Source organism: Hyla sarda, chromosome 1, assembly GCF_029499605.1.
Source record: "Hyla sarda isolate aHylSar1 chromosome 1, aHylSar1.hap1, whole genome shotgun sequence".
Taxonomy (NCBI): domain Eukaryota; kingdom Metazoa; phylum Chordata; class Amphibia; order Anura; family Hylidae; genus Hyla; species Hyla sarda.
Genome location: NC_079189.1, coordinates 187,137,776 through 187,159,394, shown reverse-complemented (window position 1 = coordinate 187,159,394; position 21,619 = coordinate 187,137,776). Strand labels below are relative to the sequence as shown.

Sequence of the window (21,619 nt, the reverse complement as noted above, 5' to 3'; positions counted from 1 at the left end):
TACTTGAATTACAGACTCTGTGCAGATGGATTCTAAGTGTAAAGAAAAACTATAGGAAGAATGTAGCCTATCACAACTGGAGACATGCCTTCAACACAGCACAATGCATGTTTGCTGCCCTGAAGAGTGGCAAAATTCAGGTATTGGCCTATATAATCCAGATAAAAACAATGGGTATCATCAAATATCTAAATTAAATAAATGAAAGAAAAAAAACAGCTTAAGAAATTCAGCACCAGATCTCTAAGATGAAGCAGCCACATGGCAAGGCTGATTATTAGCCAGTCATGTGACCTTTTACTCACGTCTGTAAATCAGTCCCTATAATTGGCCAAAGAATTACTGCCTACGATGTATACTGTATATACTCGAGTATAAGCCGAGTTTTTCAGCACGATTTTTCGTGCTGAAAACACCCCCCTCGGCTTATACTCGAGTGAACTCCCCCACCCGCAGTGGTCTTCAACCTGCGGACCTCCAGAGGTTTCAAAACTACAACTCCCAGCAAGCCCGGGCAGCCATCGGCTGTCCGGGCTTGCTGGGAGTTGTAGTTTTGAAACCTCCGGAGGTCCGCAGGTTGAAGACCACTGCGGCCTTCAACATCATCCAGCCCCCTCTCACCCCCTTTAGTTCTGAGTACTCACCTCCGCTCGGCGCTGGTCCGGTCCTGCAGGACTGTCCGGTGAGGAGGTGGTCCGGTGGGATAGTGGTTCCGGGCTGCTATCTTCACCGGGGAGGCCTCTTCTAAGCGCTTCGGGCCCGGCCTCAGAATAGTCACGTTGCCGTGACAACGACGCAGAGGTGCGTTCATTGCCAACGTACTTCTGCGTCATTGTCAAGGCAACGCCTCTATTCCGGGCCGGAAGCGCGGAGAAGAGGCGCCCCCGGTGAAGATAGCAGCCCGGACCACCTCCTCACCTGACCACCTCCTCTTCCGGACAGCCCTGCAGCACCGGACCAGCGCCGAGCGGAGGTGAGTACTCAGAACTAAAGGGGGTGAGAGGGGGCTGGATGATGTTGAAGGCCGCAGTGGTCTTCAACCTGCGGACCTCCGGAGGTTTCAAAACTACAACTCCCAGCAAGCCCGGACAGCCGATGGCTGCCCGGGCTTGCTGGGAGTTGTAGTTTTGAAACCTCTGGAGGTCCGCAGGTTGAAGACCACTGAGGGCGAATGATGAGAAGAGGATGATGAAGGGGGGGTGTGGGGATGATGAAGGGGGGTGGGGATGATGAAGGGGGGGGTGTGGGATGATTACAAGGGGATGATGAAGGGGGGATGTGTGGGATGATAAGGGGATGATGAAGGGGGGATGTGTGGGATGATAAGGGGATGATGAAGGGGGGATGTGCGGGATGATAAGGGGATGATGAAGGGGGGATGTGTGGGATGATGACAAGGGGATGATGAAGGGGGGATGTGTGGGATGATAAGGGGATGATGAAGGGGGGATGTGTGGGATGATGACAAGGGGATGATGATGAGGATGTTAATGACGGGTCTGGATGATGACAGGGGGGGATGAGGTATTTCCCACCCTAGGCTTATACTCGAGTCAATAACTTTTCCTGGGATTTTGGGTTGAAATTAGGGGTCTCGGCTTATACTCGGATCGGCTTATACTCGAGTATATACGGTATATAGGCCCAATTTGCACTTTTCCCTTCTTCATATTTTGTTATTAGATGCCTTACCGGTTTATGCATGATGGATATTTCTCAAGTGCTTTTGACTTCCCACAGTGTGTGATTACAAATGAAACTTGAAGGGGAGAGGTGGAACTCCCTAGTGGGACTATACACTTAATTGTGTGAATTTTGGCAGGCTGTTGGTGTTGATACAAATGCTTTGCCGAAAGACAGTGGTCACATCTGAAATAAATAAAAGAAGCCCCTTAGACTGAAAAAAGAGGTCAGAATAAAATGTTAAATTTGTGACAGGGTGTCATTAAAAAAAAAGTAGTCATACTCACCTGCCTCACTTTGCAGCTGCAGTCTAGATGGCTCCTCTTCCTTGGCGCAAACCGCTGCTTCCTGTGAACTGCCCATTTAGCCAATCACTGACTTCAGCGGTGACCTGCCTCAGCCAGAGTTTGGCTGGATGTGCAGTTCCCTTGGGGTATCCACATTACAGTAACCGTTGAGGAGCAGCAGAAATTGGGGGCCATCTAGATGGTAGCAAGTGAGTATGACTTTTTTTTTTATGCCACTCTGAGCAACCGCAATCGGACATCTTATCCCCTATCCTTAATTAAATGCAATTGGATTATGCAAACATGATTGCAAATTCTAAATGGATTAATGCTTTTAATTGCTCTATTTCACATTAAACAAGTAGAATCCATTTTTATTAGTAAGGGGTTTACTTTTCCTGAACTTTTACTTTTTAAAAAGATTTTCAAACCAATAAACAGGGGTCAAGTCCTGGGGAAAAAAGTGTTGGAACTCACCCATGATTTCCACTCAAGGGCTTGTCATGCAGGACTCCTGCTAAAGGGAACAGTGTTCCTGCTCTGGAAAAAGTGCAGGAGCCCTGCTAATAAACATGTATTACTTATCCTATGGATAAGAGAAGAAAACACAAAGGAATTTGTGAAGAAACAGGCTTAGCACTGGTGCATAACAGCTCGGGGGCATGAATGATTGTGGACAATGGGGTAAAATAATAAATGTTTTTTTTTTAATTCACCCTTATGAACTATGTAACTAAGAATTTATAAAAAAAAAAAAAGCTCTCATGTGTCTTGATATGAAGCTGGATGCCTATTGACGGAGCACCAGTAAGTATTCAAATAACCAATTTAATGTTTGTTACATTTACAAACTCAACATTATCTCAATAAATGGCTTTTTATTTGAAACAGACAACCCATTTTGAAAGAAAACCTCTTTCTTTGTCTGTTTCAAATACAAAGCACTTTATTCTTTTACCCCATGGCCTGTGATCATTTGTGTCCCAAGGCAGTGTGCACCAGCGCTAAGCCGTTTTTTCCCCACATTTCTTTGGGTTCTTCTTCTCCTCTAGATGTGACCTTCCTTTCAAGAATGGTCTGGGCTGCAAACAGCCACTGGATACTATACCTATGATTACATGCTTTAAAAGGTGTTGTTCCCTGAGCTCAACACCATAAGGTAAGCAGCCTAATTGCTATCTGCAACGATTATGCCCACCTGTTCGTTTTTCTCTCCACATACGCAGTATTATCCTATGAATAAATGATTAATGCTGGATCATTGTGGGTCCAAATGCTGTTCCCCCACTAATTGCTAGTACAGATAACCCCTATATCCCATCCCTTCTTAACAGGTTTTCTACAGTGAGAAGCAGTTGTATAGAACTATGTCAAGAATGCTCTATACAGCACCATGGTAAATGCAAAAAGAGCAGGGCATGCCCATTTAAATCTTCTTTACTGTTGTATGGATCACCACCATGCATTCTAAGCCACTACCCCGACTTGCAATGGATATCCTATTATGGATTTCACTGTCTTGGTGTAAGGTACCTACCTACCAAACTAACAGTTATTATAAGTCCTGTGGATAGGTGTTAGTGGGAAAACTCTTTTAGGTATAACAAAGTTGTATATTATGATGTTAGCTCATAAACCATTTTCTTTACAACAAATACTGTAAAATCAGGATAAACATGTTGTCTTGGTAAAGGGGTTTATCTTAAGTAAAAGCATATAGTTATAATGTCCATCCTGCTTCACTTTCAGTTCTCCAGGGTCTTTCCAAACCCTAACAAACAGACATGCAACCAGAGGTACACTGTCTGGAAAGCTGAGTATATATGGGTTAGTCTATCGATATCGCCAAAATGCACCAGATACCTTCTCCCTCACCAAACAATCTAACTAGCATGGGATTACTTTTCTGGATTATTTCTTTAAGATTTACTGACATTATAGCCTATCCATCTGACTTTTCCCTGACATATGGTATATTTACAATAGTTAAAGGGTCTTTCTTGAGTCAGTTTTACTTCTATGTTGTAATGTCTAAGCTTAGAGCTACAGTATCTGTGTATTATACTTCAGCTAAACCATAAACATCCTAATGCTATTTGTACTTCTGTTTCTTCCTATAGAATAAGCTCACAGACCTAGAAATTTTATCCTTGATGATTGCCACATTAAGCCATGATTTGGATCATAGAGGGGTTAACAACTCTTTTATACAGAAGTAAGAAAAACTACTTATCTTCATTATTACTCCTGTACCTCTAGAGACATGTCTCACAGTTGTGAATGCACCATGTATGAGTTCAGTAACAAGAAAGGCTTGAATCTCAGTGTGTTTCTTTTCACTTGCTTTATTACAACCTTTGCTGCCAGCAATATATTGTTTATTGCATATACTTTGACGTAGATAGAAAATGTAGTGCCTGATTTGGTTTAATTGTAGGAAGTCTCTTATTATTTGTATTACACATGGTAAAGATTACAGCATATACCTAAAGATCCCATCAGTTTTAAAGGGGATTTTCTCATGAAGAAAAACACTGTCCATTTGCCTTATAAGGCATGCATTACATCTACAGACACAAATTTGTGCTGCTACAGGGAAAATGTCTGGGTAGAAGTGGTTTTCCCCCAGCGTCAATGGTTAATCAACGAAGGTTAGAGAAGCTAGACTGTGGCCAACAGCTGATCGACATATCGCTTCTGTTCAATATAGGGCTGTCTTCATGACACATCCTTTAACTTGCTTATTGCCAGAGGGAAAATGATCCAAGTTGTTTTGCTATATTTTTGCACAACTCTTGTTAATACATATAACTCAGATCTAGCTGCCTTGGATTTTTTCTGCGGCATATTCCACATTGTATTTTTCTGATGGAAAAATACCCTGTGGGAACAAAGCCTTACTCTCAAAGAACATGTAAAACCATTATATATGCATTAAACACAATCTCTGGATTATAGCTACACATTTCTTTTTTACATTTTCCAGGCTTCATATTGTTACTACATTATATTGATTTGTCAAATGGGTTCTTGTCCAAGCCCACAAATCTGAAAAACATGTAAATGATATTTCTGAATGAACTAATTTCCTGAAACTGAATGACTTTTCTCTTTTGTAACTATACCAAACAAATTACACCTAAAAATCTCTTTAAACAAGTGTTAGGTTCCAAAACCATATCTATGACAACCAACGAAAAATAAACCATAAAATTTCCTTACAGTCAAATAAAAAGTTATAGCCATTGTGGTTTGGATTTGAGTGCACTAAACTTCTCCAGACGTGTCAATGCTGGAGCAGGTTACGTGCATTGTGGCTGTACAATATATAACATGCCTTTGTAAATGTAACTGCATGAAAAAGTGGGATGCTGTGTTATTGAAAGACAGATGGAAAACAGAGCTAAGAAAAATTTGGCTTAAAAGAAAATTATGATAAAATCCTAGCTACACGTGATGAAAAAAAATTACACAATAGTTAGAGAAACATTTAATGTTCCTAATAAATAATATTTTACTGTTATATCAAAAAGTTTACGATATGTCATGGTGAGATCAGAAGTCTTGATCGGTCAGGTGCAAGTTCTGGGGTTTGTTTCTTTATATGATTCCATATTTTTCCTGAACATGAGTGATTCCATAAATATCCTATAACAAATAATAATTCCCTTTCATTTGTTTCAGGTATGTTTCATATCAGCTACTAAACATACATTGTTTTGTGTCATATCTTAGATTTATAAATTTGTTTCAAAGTCTTCCCATCATTTTTCAAAATCAAATAGATAAGGACAGCTCAAAAAAAAATGTATGAGGTTAACTGTGTGCACCTGTAAGAACAAAATGCACCTGTATGAAAAAAACAAACAAAGCATTAGGATCCCAGTCCTCAAATACACCACCAAGACTGAAACAGTCTGGATGTACAATGGATACTTGGTAGGATATAATATCAAATATTTATAAAAAAAAAACTGGGCAATATGCAAGTATATGTGTTACGCCGAGCGCTCCGGGTCCCTGCTCCTCCAGACCCGCTGACCGGGAGCGCTGCACTGACATTCACGATGGGAATGCGATGCGCATAGCGGGACGCGCCCGCTCGCGAATCGCATCCCAAGCCACTTACCCGTCCTGGTCCCCGGCTGTCACGTTCTGGCGCGCGCGGCTCCGCTCTCTAGGGTGCGCACGCGCCAGCTCTCTAAGATTTAAAGGTCCAGTGCACCAGTGATTGGTGCCTGGCCCAATCAGTCTATTAGCTTCCACCTGCTCCCTGTCCATATAACCTCACTTCCCCTTCACTTCCTGGCCGGATCTTGTTGCCTTGTGCCAGAGAAAGCATTTAGTGTTGTCCAATGCCTGTGTTCCAGACCTTCTGCTATTGCTATTGACTACGAACCTTGCCGCCTGCCCCCGACCTTCTGCTACGTCTGACCTTGCCTCTGCCTAGTCCTTCTGTCCCACGCCTTCTCAGCAGTCAGTGAGGTTGAGCCGTTGCCGGTGGATACGACCTGGTTGCTACCGCCGCAGCAAGACCATCCCGCTTTTCGGCGGGCTCTGGTGAAAACCAGTAGCAACCTAGAACCGGTCCACCGACGCGGTCCACGCCAATCCCTCGCTGACACAGAGGATCCACATCCAGCTAGCCGAATCATAACAGTAGATCCGGCCATGGATCCCGCTGAGGTGCCACTGCCAAGTATCGCTTACCTATCCACGGTGGTCGCCCAGCAATCCCAACAGATTGCCCAACAAGGACAGCAGCTGTTGCAGTTGACCGCCATGTTACAGCAACTTCTGCTACTGCTACAGCAGCAACCATCTCCTCCGCCAGCTCCTGCACCTCCTCCGCAGTGAGTGGCCGCTCCTGGCCTCCGCTTGTCTCTGCCGGACTAATTTGATGGGGAATCTAGACTCTGCCGTGGTTTCCTGTCTCAATGTTCCCTACATATGGAGATGTTGTCGGACCAATTTCCTACAGAACGGTCTAAGGTGGCGTTCGTAGTTAGTCTTCTGTCTGGAAAGGCCTTGTCTTGGGCCCCACCGCTATGGGACCGCAATGATCCTGCCACAGCCACAGTCCAGTCCTTCTTCGCTGAAGTCCGTAGTGTCTTCGAGGAACCAGCCCGAGCTTCTTCTGCCGAGACTGCCCTGCTGAACCTGGTCCAGGGTAATTCTTCAGTAGGCGAGTACGCCATCCAATTTCGTACTCTCGCCTCCGAATTATCTTGGAATAACGAGGCCCTCTGCGCGACCTTTAAAAAAGGCCTATCCAGTAACATCAAGGATGTGCTGGCTGCACGAGAGATTCCTGCCAACCTGCATGAACTTATCCATTTGGCCACCCGCATTGACATGCGTTTTTCTGAAAGACACCAGGAGCTCCACCAGGAAAAAGACCTTGATCTCTGGGCACCTCTCTCACAGTATCCTTTGCAATCTACCCCTGTGCCTCCCGCCGAGGAGGCTATGCAAGTGGATCGGTCTCGCCTGACCCATGAAGAGAGGACTCGCCGTAGGGATAAAAATGTATGTCTGTACTGCGCTAGTACCGAACATTTCTTGGTGGATTGCCCTATTCGTCCTCCACATCTGGGAAACGCACGCACACACCCAGCTCACGTGGTTGTGGCCTCTCTTGGTATGAAGTCTGCTTCTTCACGTCTCACTGTGCCCGTGCGGATTTCTCCTTCTGCCAACTCCTCTTTCTCAGCCGTGGCCTTCTTGGACTCTGGTTCTTCTGGAAATTTTATTCTGGCCTCTTTGGTTAATAGGTTCTGCATCCCGGTGACCCGTCTCGTCAAGCCGCTCTACATTTCTTCGGTCAACGGAGTGAAGTTGGACTGCACTGTGCGTTACCGCACAGAGCCCTTGCTTATGAGCATTGGACTGCATCACGAGAAAATAGAATTTTTTGTCCTGCCCAACTGCACCTCTGAAGTCCTCCTCGGTCTGCCATGGCTCCAGCATCATTCTCCCACTCTTGACTGGACCACCGGGGAGATCAAGAATTGGGGTCCTGCTTGCCACAAGAAATGCCTCACGTCTGCTCCCAGTCCCGTCTGTCGGGCCTCAGTGTCTCCTCCTGTGCCTGGTCTCCCCAAGGCCTATCAGGACTGTGCCGTGCCTCCTCATAGCCCCCGTCCTGGTGACACTCTGCCCCGTGACAAGCTTCACCCTCTGCCCCCCCCTTCCCATTCCCACTTCTTCTGGATTACCGGCCGCTGATGTAGCTACCCAGGACTTCTTTTTGTTCCAGAAGGAAACTCAAGAGGCGTCCCCTATGTTCTCGTCTCATTTGAAGGGACCAGGAGATAAAAAGAGGGGGAGACCTAAGGGGGGGGGTACTGTTACGCCGAGCGCTCCGTGTCCCTGCTCCTCCCCGGAGCGCTCGCGGCGTTCTCCTCTCTGCAGCGCCCCGGTCAGACCCGCTGACCGGGAGCGCTGCACTGACATTCACGATGGGGATGCGATTCGCATAGCGGGACGCGCCCGCTCGCGAATCGCATCCCAAGCCACTTACCCGTCCCGGTCCCCAGCTGTCACGTTCTGGCACGCGCGGCTCTGCTCTCTAGGGTGTGCACGCGCCAGCTCTCTAAGATTTAAAGGGCCAGAGCACCAGTGATTGGTGCATGGCCCAATCAGTCTATTAGCTTGCACCTGCTCCCTGTCCATATAACCTCACTTCCCCTTCACTTCCTGGCCGGATCTTGTTGCCTTGTGCCAGAGAAAGCGTTTAGTGTTGTCCAAAGCCTGTGTTCCAGACCTTCTGCTATTGCTATTAACTACGAACCTTGCCGCCTGCCCCCGACCTTCTGCTACGTCTGACCTTGCCTCTGCCTAGTCCTTCTGTCCCACGCCTTCTCAGCAGTCAGCGAGGTTGAGCCGTTGCTGGTGGATACGACCTGGTTGCTACCGCCGCAGCAAGACCATCCCGCTTTGCGGCGGGCTCTGGTGAAAACCAGTAGCAACCTAGAACCGGTCCACCGACACGGTCCACGCCAATTCCTCGCTGACACAGAGGATCCACATCCAGCTAGCCGAATCATAACAATATGACTAACCAAAGGGCCCATGTGATTAAATAAAATACAAAAACATATAGACAAATATACAATCCACATATGCAAGCCACATATACGTAATTGTAAATAAAATGAGAATAGATATGGGACCTGGAAATAGAGAATAAAAAACCTGCAAAGGAAAATTGGACCAGAAGAACTATAACAATAAAATGTACTGAGGTGCTAAGGTATTCTGAATATTCAAATATAAAAGTCATATAATACTGAAAAAACTATTAGGTAACCTGTAGGCAAATAAATAACCAGTTCTTGGTAAGGCAAATGCACCTTATATACTATATGGTACAAGCACACTCACTGAAAGGAAGATTAAATGAGAGAAAGTTCACCAGAACAGATGGATATAATTGGTACAATGTACCGCTCACTCGCTTCGGTTGCAACATAGATCTAGTTGATACAGATGAATGTTAGTGGTACACTGTACCGCTCACCATATACTAGTGCAGATACAATTGCCAGCAGCTCCGTTGATATTGCTTAAGTCAACGACGGTGTTCCTCAGCACTGTGTGCGGGTGGCTTCACTGACAAGCCCCGGTTTGGATGGCGTCTGACGTCACCGGTCAGCTGATCAGCAGTCAGCTGGTGTTGCGGAGCGCTTATACAGTTGACTGATATTGCAGAATATTCATGCAAATTGGTTGATAACTCACAGCCTTTAATAAAAAGCAATGATGTAAACTTGCTTCAATGTAATCCAATTCTAGTCCTAAGAAAGAGTCTTTGAGTGGCGACCACATGTAGTAGTATAAATATCGTATTTAACAGTCCATCCTTTGCAACTCATGTGAACAATTGAAACTCCATATATAAATTAATTAAAATCCAAACGCATTTCGGGGTATTGACAGATATGCTCTAACCCCTTCCTCAGTGGCTGAAATAATGCACTCACATAGCAGGTCACTTATATAGGGGTATACCTGATTATTCAGCTGGGGAGACTCATTATGTGAATTACAAAGTCCAAAATGGACTTAGTTCAGTGAACCTTAATGGAAGGGGTGGGGGAGGGGTAATAAATCTATTATAGTCAGCAGAAAAGTATTATAGAATATATAATAGCATCAGATATGAAAAAATAAAATGAAAATAAAATAAACATAAAATAGAAGTACAAACAAGGCCCCATTGACACACATGATCACCTCCACCCACCCTGCGCAATCTGCTGAACAAGGTCTGACTCTTCTGCCCTTACCTTCTGAGACATATTTGTCTAGGCAGTGATAGTCGCTCGACCAATGACCAGCCACAGTTGCTTTAGTCTGTGATTGGCTGCATGGCTTGTCATTACTGAGACACGTATGTCTCAGGAGGTGGGAACGGGAACATTCAGCAGGAAGAGTCAGGCCCTTATCTGGAGATTGTTGGTGGGGGTTCAGAGTTCAGACCCCCAACAGATAGGGCACCAGGTGAAAGTTAAAGACCGACTCACCTGGACAGGTTGTGCAAAACCGGCACAACTCTTAGCAAAGCTTTAATGAAAAACCAGGCTGCTGCTCCTTTCTCATATGCTCCAAGACATCAGACTATAGAAAATACTTCTACTCCTCCTTGAGGATCCCAGGAGGCTGCCAGAAAAAAGCACTCAACTCAACCTATGCATCAAAACTTTTATTGGTATAAAAACTTACTTTTATACCGATAAAAGTTTTAATGCACGGGTCGAGTTGATCGTTTTTACTGGCAGCGCCCTGGGATCCTCAAGGAGGAGTTGGAGTTTTTGTTATAGTGATCCATTTCCCTAACTTATACATTTATTTTAAAGTACTCAAAAGTGCAGCAGTAAGATACAAATGCGTGCATATTTTTTTTTTATATTCAATTATTTTGCTAGCTGATATGATTAAAGGGTTTTCCCATGTTGTAAAGTTATTCCCTATCCACAGGATAGGGGTTAGTATCTGATCATGGCGGGGTCTGTTATCTCGAGAACAAGGAACCAGGTCTCCCCTTAGAATGGAATGCGCATCACTGCTCGATTCATTCTCTATAGGCGCCAAACACTCCTAAATGCTGTTCATGGCTGTTTCTGAGGTCCCTATTGAGAATGAATGGAGCAACACGTCCCTCTCCATTCTAACAGGTGATTCTGATCCCCTTTCTTGAGATTGTATGGGGCCAGTGGTCAGACCCCACATGATAAGATAGTTACCCCTATCATGTGAATAGGGGATAATTTTACAACATGGGAAAACACCTGTTTTAATGTATACTTTCAAAAATAACATTTAGTGATCAGAATTGTTTTTAACCTATTGCAGGAGTGAGCATCCATTAGCCCAGCTCTATGGCCATTCCATAATGGAGAATCACCACTTTGACCAGTGCCTCATGATTCTGAACAGCCAGGTTAGTGAAAAGGATGTACCGAGACAGTAAGTACAACACAGAGCCATTTTAAATCTTTTCAAATAAAAAATTGATGATAGAATCCTTTTTGTTAAATATTGCACAAATAAAGCTCAGTATCTGAGATTCAGTGCTTTTATATTGTATAAATGTAACATAGAAATTCCAAAAGTTTTTAAAATCTAAAAAGATTTGGATCTGGGCAAAATTGAGATGTAACTGTTAAATTTTAATGAATTTATTGAGTTAATATGTAGACTGGTGAATAGGGTCATGATTTATGTCTTTTCATTCTCAGGGTAATCAGATTCTAAGCGGTCTCTCTGTTCAGGACTACAAGTCTGCACTGAAAATGATAAAGCAGGCTATCCTTGCTACAGATTTGGCTCTCTATATAAAGTAAGTCCAAATGATCATCCAAGGATTGTCTTGCTATTGCAGTCCTTATTTGATTTATTCATTTTCAGTCATTGCAAAGTCTAACTTACCAAAAAAGGAATGGCTTAGTTATTTTCCTTGGCAGCGCCGAGTGCTTGTGTGCGTCATGAACAATCTGTCTTACAGCCTTCAGCTTCAAGTTTCATATGGGTAGCCACCATAATGTTGCTAGAGGTGATTGCCTTGCTTAAACAATAACACTGTCACCCATGCTTTCATGTAGAGTATTAGATAACTGTGTGAAAGTAGTACTCTTTTTTTATTTTTGTAGGAGAAGAGGAGATTTTTTTGACTTGGTTAAAAAGAAGAATTTCAGGTGGGATGATTCAGCACAAAAAGAACTGTTTGTGTAAGTATTTGGCTCTATATCTGTTTTTTGATTTGATAAAAAAGCTAACACCAAATTAAATAAAGTTATAGAAGAATCACACATGACAAATATTCCTCCATAAAATAGGTGCAGTGTAACCATTGTAAAATCTTACATGTGGAGTTACATGTGGACTTGCTGCAGATTTTACCCTTTGCATTACAGCGGGTGAAATCCATATCAAGTCCATGGTGAATATGATTTAAAATTCACACTTTGGGCAGATCTGCTACAGCTAAATCCTTGGTGGAAGAATAGGTCATGTGTGAATCTCTCCTTGATATTCTAATGGCAATTATTGTGGCATCAAAATTTAACCTCTCAACGACCAAGGTAGGTTTCGTACAAGAGCATCTTGCTTAGTTTTACTATGTACTGAGTTAGGCTGGGTTCACACTACGTTTTGTCCCATACGGGAGCGCATACGGCAGGAGGGAGCTAAAACCTCGCGCTCCCGTATGTGACCGTATGCGCTCCCGTATGCCATTCACTTCAATGAGCCGACCGGAGTGAAACGTTCGGTCCGGTCGGCTCATTTTTGCGCCGTATGCGCTTTTACAACCGGACCTAAAACCGTGGTCAACCACGGTTTTAGGTCCGGTTGTAAAAGCGCATACGGCGCAAAAATGAGCCGACCGGACCGAACGTTTCACTCCGGCCGGCTCATTGAAGTGAATGACATACGGGAGCGCATACGGTCACATACGGGAGCGCGAGGTTTTAGCTCCCTCCTGCCGTATGCGCTCCCGTATGGGACAAAACGTAGTGTGAACCCAGCCTCAGCTGAAAATAATTTTGTAAACATTTTTCATGGTACTGGACAGATAGGGCCATACATATTTATGCAACAGAAACATGTTTTACAATCTCTTGAAGGATAAATATGCCAGTTCTGTGAATTCATATGTGTTTTTTTTTTGTTTATGCATAATATAAAAGTAAAGAATATCTGATCTTTCCCTATTTCCATATAACTGTTATGAAAAGAATACCCGATTTTTGTCACTACTGCCTTATTGTACTATATTTGTATCTTATACCTGATTAAAAGAAATCAAAGTATAGCTCCCATTTAGTAAAACAATGAAGATGATCATGCCTTTCATAGTTACTCATTTTTCTGTGAAAAAATTAATTCGATTTTGTAAAATTTAAGCCAGTGTGCGGATGTGTTTATATTTGAATCAGTACTGAGAAGGATATGGAGTAAAGAACTGGTATACAGCCCAAGCACCAACTGGCCCTTTTGCAATTGCTAACCAATGAGGTCCCAGATGTGCTTGATGGAAAAAATTCTGGAGACACTGCAGGCCATGGCAGCATGTTTAGGCCACACAGACTTCTGAGAAATATCTGGTACTTCAGAGAAATGGCCATACAACTGTTTCCACAGCCAAATAAATGTAACAGGTGTAGGACAGGTGTGATCTCAATATTGAGATTGCAAAACCAAGAAGGAAGTACCCTTAAGTTAGGGTGCAGAGCAAGACAGCATTAGAGGCTGAAGTGGAGGTCTATCCTCTTGTGACTCGGAGGCAATGATAGCAAGAAATAGGTTTGGAGACCACATAAATAGGCCTGCACAAGGGAAGGTGAAGCCTAGAAGGAGAAGCCTGGAACCCACCCCACCCCCCTGATCTGCCCTCCCTGATCTACCAGATTCATAAATCAAATTATTACGCTAAGACATTCTTGTCCAACGTGGTCAACTGCTTCAGCCTGGTTCAAAACTACAACACTCTTTCTCCCTTTTTCGTTGTTTTTCTATTTCTCTCCTTCTCAACTACCCACCCACGCCCACCCCTACCCATTCCCTATTTGTGTTTCAGTCACCCTTGCAGATGTTTCCTGCTTAATGGCATTTCCTTTAACATCCTGCAGTGTTCAATCTTCTCAGCAGGGAGGGCCATGTCTACTATGATCTACATTATTCTCCCTGTTAATTGTTGAATATACTTTGGTAATTGTTTCCTGTTTTTTTGTTTTTTTTTGTCATCCATGTTCTGTTCCCCCATTAGATGAGGGAAAAAATAACTGTTAATTTTTAAAATCACTCAGTGATCCCATCAAATAATAGCTGTATTTATTAAAAAAGGGACTGATATCAAGTTACTTGTACACAATTTTTAAGTGATTTTTCAAATGTCAAAAAAGGCTATTTGTACTGGGAGCAGTTGAGAATCTTGTCCTTTGTTAGCTAAATAGCGTTGTTAGGTGCATGCATTAGTTCAACACTATCATTATTGCCCGCATCATAAATGAAGTACAGTAAGTAGCTGAGATCATTGAGATCCACAGAATGCATGGACGATAATTTGTAATGCATACTGTACACAGGCCTAACTCTACAAGAGATGTGATACTGGCAACAGGCTCACAAGTTTGATTTTTTTTTTTTACCTTCTTTACCTTACCATCTAATGAAAAACATATTTAGATTTTTTTTCATACTTTTTACAAACTGTAATAGGAGGGGCATGGAAGTTTTTGTTAGTTGGCCCAAGAGATCAGTAGCAGCATTGGTCTATTTTCTAGCTTTAGGTATATGTAAGCTGCATCGATATTATTCTATGCATTTCTGCTACTTGCTTGTGATTTCAACGTATGTCTTTTCTGTTGGAGTGTTCTGAATGATGCCAAAGAAATTACAGCAGTTTAAAAGTTATGCCTCAAAAAGATAATTCCTGTCCATATGTCCTATAAGGTCATATGAAAGTCATGCTTCTGATTTCCACTTCTGAACAGAATTGTAACCCCTTCCCCTGCAACCATTTTTTATTCCTAAACTGAAAGCCTTGAGAAGGCCTCTGGTTGTGTGTGTTTTATCATTTATCTTATCTGTCTCAGGAGGAGGTGAAGGGCTGCAATGATTCAAGTTTTCTACTTTGCCCTATATTAAAATAAATGAAGTATAGAAGTTTCAAACAAAATAATATGGTAAATGGTATAGAGCGCTAATATTTTTAATTCTAGATTAACACACTGTGATGCATATATTAAGAGGTTTTCAGTGAATCACTGGAGGTACACTTTAATGGCTTATACAGCTTAAAGGGGTACACTGGCGTTAAACTTTTTTTAAATTCCTTCCCAGGCTGCCAAAAAAACAAAAAACCTTGTCTTGCCTCCTGCCGCTTTCCCGGTATCTGTGTTCCGGCCCCCACCGCAATCCTCTTCCTGGTGCAAGGAGTCAAGGTGTCAAACTGCAGCTCAAGTAAATGCTGGCTGCGATGGACATCGATGTGCCGTCTTGACAGTGTGAGGTATTGGGCCCAACAGCAGGAAGAAGGCTGGTGCAGGACATTGCTGCAGACAGCGATTAGCTGAGCTGCAGTCTGACACAAAGACCCTGGGCACCAAGAAGAGGATTGCTGGTGAGGCCAGGGCAGCCATATTGGAGGCCCCCTGGGGTACAGCGGGAAGTAAGTTGAAGGTTTGGTTTTGTATTTTTTTTTTTTATGTTGGCCCCATTATAAGAGATTGCTGCAAGCCATGGTGTGAAGAACACAGCCACGTACTTATCCCAATCATTCTCCTGATCAGTAGGGGTCTCAATACTAAACCTTAGTACATTTCAAAAGTTAATTTTTTTTTATAATTGTTTATTTAGTAATTTTTTTATTTTAACAAGGAAAAATAAACAGCATGTACAATAAACGCATAATATTGACATCCCATATGCAAGTACATAAGATAAGTCATTGTACACAGAGGTAATATAGGGAGGAGGTAGGAGGGAGAAGAACACAGACAAAAAGAGATGTCCAAATATAACAATGACCAGGGGGTTTTGGCAGGGACACTTTAAGTATTGTGTTATCACCCTACGAATGTAATATTTTATTAATTGTATTCACTTATGTTATTAAAACACATTACAGTTTGTCAGTCAATACATAAAACATCCATTATGTTGAACCTGAATATTCCTGTCTTTCCTGCAGAGCTATGTTGATGACTGCCTGTGATCTGTCTGCAATAACAAAGCCCTGGCCAGTTCAACAACGGGTTTGTATAGTCTATTGTAAAATGCCTCCTTGTTCACATTTGTTTAATGCCAGCAACCTAAATAAGAGTGCTCTTTTTACTTTGTGGTCATGAGGGCCATAGTACGGTGCTTTACAGAAACAAAAATATGTTCAATGTAGAGGAAGATGTTAAAATATATATTCTGTAGTACATTGTGTATAATCTACAATCACCAAATAACATGGCCCAAATGTACCTAAACTTTTAACAATATACTGAATTTATTTTTATTATATATATTTTTTACAAAATAATTAGTCATTTTGTGTTTGCTTCTACTTATAGTTGCTGGATTAATGTTTTTAGAGAGCAGTGCATTTTGGGAGCTATGATGACAGTTACTATTTGAGAGCCATGCTGTGAGATCACAAAGTGAACTATTGAAATAAACTAAAGTATGTATATGAATGGAGTAATAACAGGAAATAACTTGAAATCAAGACAAAAAGTAAAGCCCATCTCTCAAATGTAAATTATTCTGCCAACTAGGAGCATGCAGTCATATCCACAGATCCTTAATACTACAGTATTATGAATGCAGCAATAAGCTCCTCATTCAGCGTGTAATTCTCATGGCATGTGTTATTTCTAAGATTTTGTCCTTGTGAAAGATACAACTGATAAAATTGGTTTGTCTTACATAACGTAACTTCTATTAGAAGATAAATCATGATAATAAACTCAAAAATAAAACTATGATTAGCAGTACATGTCTACTTTACTACTTGAAGAACATGTAAAATACAGAAATACATAAAATAGAACATTGTTCTAAGGATATGGATGACACAGTAGCAGATGTAGTGATGGGCCAAAAAGAGAGAATTGCTGAAAAAAGATGATAATAGAGGAGGAAGGCAGCAATGTTTGTTGTAATTATCAGAATTATACGGGTCTGTTTTATTAGGTCAAGAGAAAGTATCATTATCTTTCATGTTCCCTTATGGTTCAGAGGGTTTATATAAAGTATTATTTGCACTGTTCCAAACACTACTATAGATAAACATGATAAATTCTTCTGTTATAGTATTGTAATGTAGTTGTAAAAACCTAAAATACCTAAAAGTATTCATTTTTAGTTGTCTTCCTGGGTAAAGTATTTATGCCCCTTTTGAGCATTCACTTTTTATTTATGGTGATAGTTGTGAGGGGAAAATAGAGTAGGCCCCATACTCACATGTATTAGCTGTTTATTACAGCTGGCATTCTGCTACAGTTAATTCTGGATATTTAACCACTTAGATGCTGCAGACAATAACAAGTGCAGTGTCTAACCTCTGTCACCCAACTGCCTTCCACTGTGATTCGATTGCAGGGTGCTTTGGTTTGATATGGTAGCTGGTAGCATGTTAGTACTCCAAAGTGTAATAAGAGATCAAAAAAGCACAATACACTTTGATACAAAAGCATTTCACTGTATTGTATAAGTGATACATTTTCTAGAGTTTAGGAGGAGAGTGATTTTGCTCCTTGTTTTTAATGATTTTCGTGGTCTCAGCTCCCAGACCTCATTAATCAAAAGTTTTAATATATCGCTATACCTTGACTGGTCTGGGTTATGATGCCACGAGGCAATTAACTAAGGCTCATTACATTGCAGTCAAATTTCATTTCATTTGTAGGCAGATATGTAAGATAAAACTTTTATTACAGCAAGTCGTCCTGTTTTTCTGTTGTGACTACACTTATCTTAAGCTTTGCTCAGAACTCCAAAGCAGTGCAATATGTTAAGGAAATCTAATCTAACAAAACTATACAGTCCTGCTCTTCAGGCTCCAGCATTATAAATATTTTTAACTATCTGAATATATAATTGGGTGCATTTTCTAAGCCACATACATCAGTTTTCTTGCATACAAAAGATGCAGATTTTTTCACAACTTAAATATGCCACATTTATGTCCAGCATAATTTTTTATTATACTAGTATATAAAATACCAGTCTTCGATAAAGACATATACATTTGACTGGTATATTCTATAAGTACATGCCCTGTAGACTCATATTTTATATGTAGCTTTGATGTACAAGGATAAGACTTTCTTATACACACCAGGCATATTGTATAGAAAGCTACCATTTATCCCACCCAATATGGTGCAGAACAATGGAAATGGCTTGAAGAGCATCCAAGGGGCCTAAATGGATATATGAAGCTGACTTTTATCTGACTTAGATGTTCTGTCACAAAATTCCCCAGATTTTCTAAGCTTTTCTAGATGTTCCATTTATATACAATCAGCTGTGGGATTCCACAGCTGCTGGTGTATCTGGTTTTTAGATAGATAAATTGTGAATGCACTCTCTCATCACTGAATGTCCGCATGTAGCAACAACAGGAATTTTTCCAGCTAACCGGATAAGGATTTGATTATAGTCATGTGGCACTAGAAAGTTCACTGTAAATGTCACATTGTCCTCTGTTATTAACATTGAGGTCATTGCATTCCTTGGAGTTTGTAAACTCATCTAAATTCTGGGACTTTCCACACTTATTTGATTAGTATAGGAAGTCTAAAACCATAAGGGTTTGAGGCATGAGATATGTGAATCCCTTCCTTTCCTGCAGAGTGCAGTACTAGCCCTCTCTCTTCTGGGTTATATCATACCCATGTGCCCTCAGCTCACCAAAATTACCACTCAAAATTCATTTTCTAAAGTCTAATTAAGTGACAGCCTTAAAGAAGTTCAAGGGAATCTGCCAGCTCTATATCATGCTCAGATCAGCAGACATGGGTAGATAGCTGATATAACAAATGACTCTTAAACACTTGTCTCTTAAAGGCTGTTCGCATAGTTTTAAAATCATGTTTTCCTTCCAAGTTCAAGTGTAAAAGAGGCAGTGCTAAGCTGCATCATGTGCACCTCCTCCTCCCCCCCCCCTCTCTGCCCTGCACGATTGATGCATTTTTTCTGCAGTTTTGTAGCAAATGGGGGAAAAAAGCCAAACTGAAATATGTCTGCACATCAATTTTTAGACAGTAAAAAATTGTGGGGAAAAAGGTCACCAACTAGGTGATAACACACCATAAATTGAGCATGCCGCATTTTAGAAAAACTGCCACATACTTAAAGCATTTTATGTATAAAGTTTTATACTGTATTTACTTAGAAAGAAACATCTTTCAGCTGCATTTGTTTACCCCTTACACCTTCTAATTTGCTTACACTCTTTTTTCCATCTGTATCTACATCTCAGTATAGGTGGACCTAGCTACTCTTTACACCTGCAGCTCCTTCTCCACACCCAGATAGGCAGTCAGGTTTTCTGTACTCCTGCTCTTATACTTATATTGATTGTTGGATGTGTATTTTTTTTTAAAATAATTCTCATTGTTATTAAAGCAACACCACTATTTTTTTTCTATTCTTGTTCTTTTTAATGCCTGTTCCATAATTTTCCTTTTTGATACTTGATCGCTCCAGGATTTTTTTTTTTTAAACTAAAAACCTATATCTTTGTTTGATAAAAATTCTCAATAAAAATATTGAAACAGAAAAAAAACACCCCAAAAAATAAACCGTTTATCACAACTTCATAAATTAACTCATACATGGATAATATTATTTTTATGTACAAACTGTGCACAATCTTAATAGATTTAGGAAATAATCATTTTTTTTACCCTTTTTTTTTTTGGTGTTTAACCCCATTCCACAAAATCAGGTTCATGTACATGGTGATTAAGGCTGACATGCCGCCTCACCATGTATATTTACCTGATGAGTTTAAACTGTCATAAGTGCCGCCGGGTGCTGTGACAGTTCAGTGAGCACAGCTGAGCATCCGTGAAGCCATCCAGGGATCAATTGCAGCAGTCCCTGGATGACGATCGCTCCTAATGGTCCGTCAGTACTGACAGACCAATAGGAATGACTTTTGCCATGTCTCCTCCTTCCTGCTCTCCTCCCTTGCTTCAGTCAGTGAAGGGATCAGAGGAGAGGCCCCATCAGAGGAGACCTGCTGCAGCACTACGGTCACTATGACCACAGCGTTTATTAAGGTTAAAGAGGGAAGGAGCTCCCTCTGTTCATCATCGGCGCTTTGCAATGTGTTTGCGAAGTGCCGATGGTAGCCATGGTAACCAGAAGCCTGATAATTGCCTCTTTTGTCAAGGCTACGGAAGCCAATCTAAGCCAGAGCCTGCTCTGCTGTACTATGCTTGTCAGTGTAACACTGACAGGCAAGACATTATACAGTGCAGTACAAATGTTTACTGCACAGTATTATGTGTGATCAGTAAAAAAAAAAGTGTAAAAAATTAATTAAAAAAATTAAGTGTAAAAATACATTAAAAAAGTGAAAAATAAATAAAAATAATATAATAAATAAAAAAATAAAAACTTTAAAAATAAATAAACAAACAAATATATAAATTGACATATCTATATCATATGCCCAAAATATTCCCCCTCAATATGTCAACTCATAGTTGCATCGGTGAAAAACTAAAAAAATTATGGCTCTCAGTATACGGCAATGCACAAAAATGACTTTTTTTTTTAACAAAAATAAATTTTATAGTGTAATTGTTATAAACCATTATAAAAAGTATATAATTTAAGTATCGCCATAATCATACTGACCTGCAGAATAAAATTGTTATGTAAATTTTTTGTTAATATGACCTCTATGTAAATAAAATAAAAATTATCAAAATATCATATGTACCCCAGAACGGTACTTTAATAAACAACGTCGACTAATCCTACAAAAGTCAATCCCTCATACAGCTCCATCAGTGAAAAATTTAAAAAATTTTAAAGTTACAGCTCTCAGAATATGGTAACTTACAAAAGCAAGTTTTTTTTTTTAACAAAAATTGTTTTTATGGTACTATTGTAATAAACCATAAAAAAAAGTATGTAAATTTGGTATCGCCGTAATCGAACCGACATGCAGAGTAAAGTTAACATGCCATTTATGCTGCAGAAAAAAACAACCACTGAGTTTATTTTTTTAATTGTACCTTCTCATAAATATTAGACTTAAAAATGATCAGAGTGTCACATGTACCCCAGAATGGTACCAGTGAAAACTTCAACATGTCTTCCAAAAATATTTTGGGACCTCAAAGCCTCTGAAACTTGATAGAATGCCGACAGTGGAACAAATAGAGAATGAGATAGCTCTCTGATCTATAGTACAATGGATTAGCTCGAGCTACCAGTGATCACCTATACCTAAGGTGTAATAAAATGCACATAAGAGCAAAAACAGTATACTGGCGCTTAAAATCAATTATATATATGACAACAAACTGTACTTAGTTGTAATTTAATTCTAGTAAAATAAAATGTTTGTGTGGTAAAATAGCTGCCTGACACTGACAGGGCCCTTGTAAATGCGGCAGTAACAATAAAAA

General features: G+C 40.9%; 1 protein-coding gene across 11 annotated transcripts in view; it reads left to right on the top strand.

Annotated features, from left to right (window-relative positions):
- PDE5A (phosphodiesterase 5A) overlaps positions 1-21,619 on the top strand; it is a 352,640-nt gene that overhangs the window by 295,338 nt on the left and 35,683 nt on the right. For all 11 annotated transcript variants that reach the window (XM_056565902.1, XM_056565920.1, XM_056565896.1 and 8 more), the window contains 6 exons: positions 15-140; positions 4,091-4,185; positions 11,328-11,415; positions 11,714-11,814; positions 12,125-12,202; positions 16,168-16,231. In XM_056565902.1, the coding sequence (XP_056421877.1) occupies positions 15-140; positions 4,091-4,185; positions 11,328-11,415; positions 11,714-11,814; positions 12,125-12,202; positions 16,168-16,231 (552 nt within the window). The remainder of the gene's footprint in view (positions 1-14; positions 141-4,090; positions 4,186-11,327; positions 11,416-11,713; positions 11,815-12,124; positions 12,203-16,167; positions 16,232-21,619) is intronic.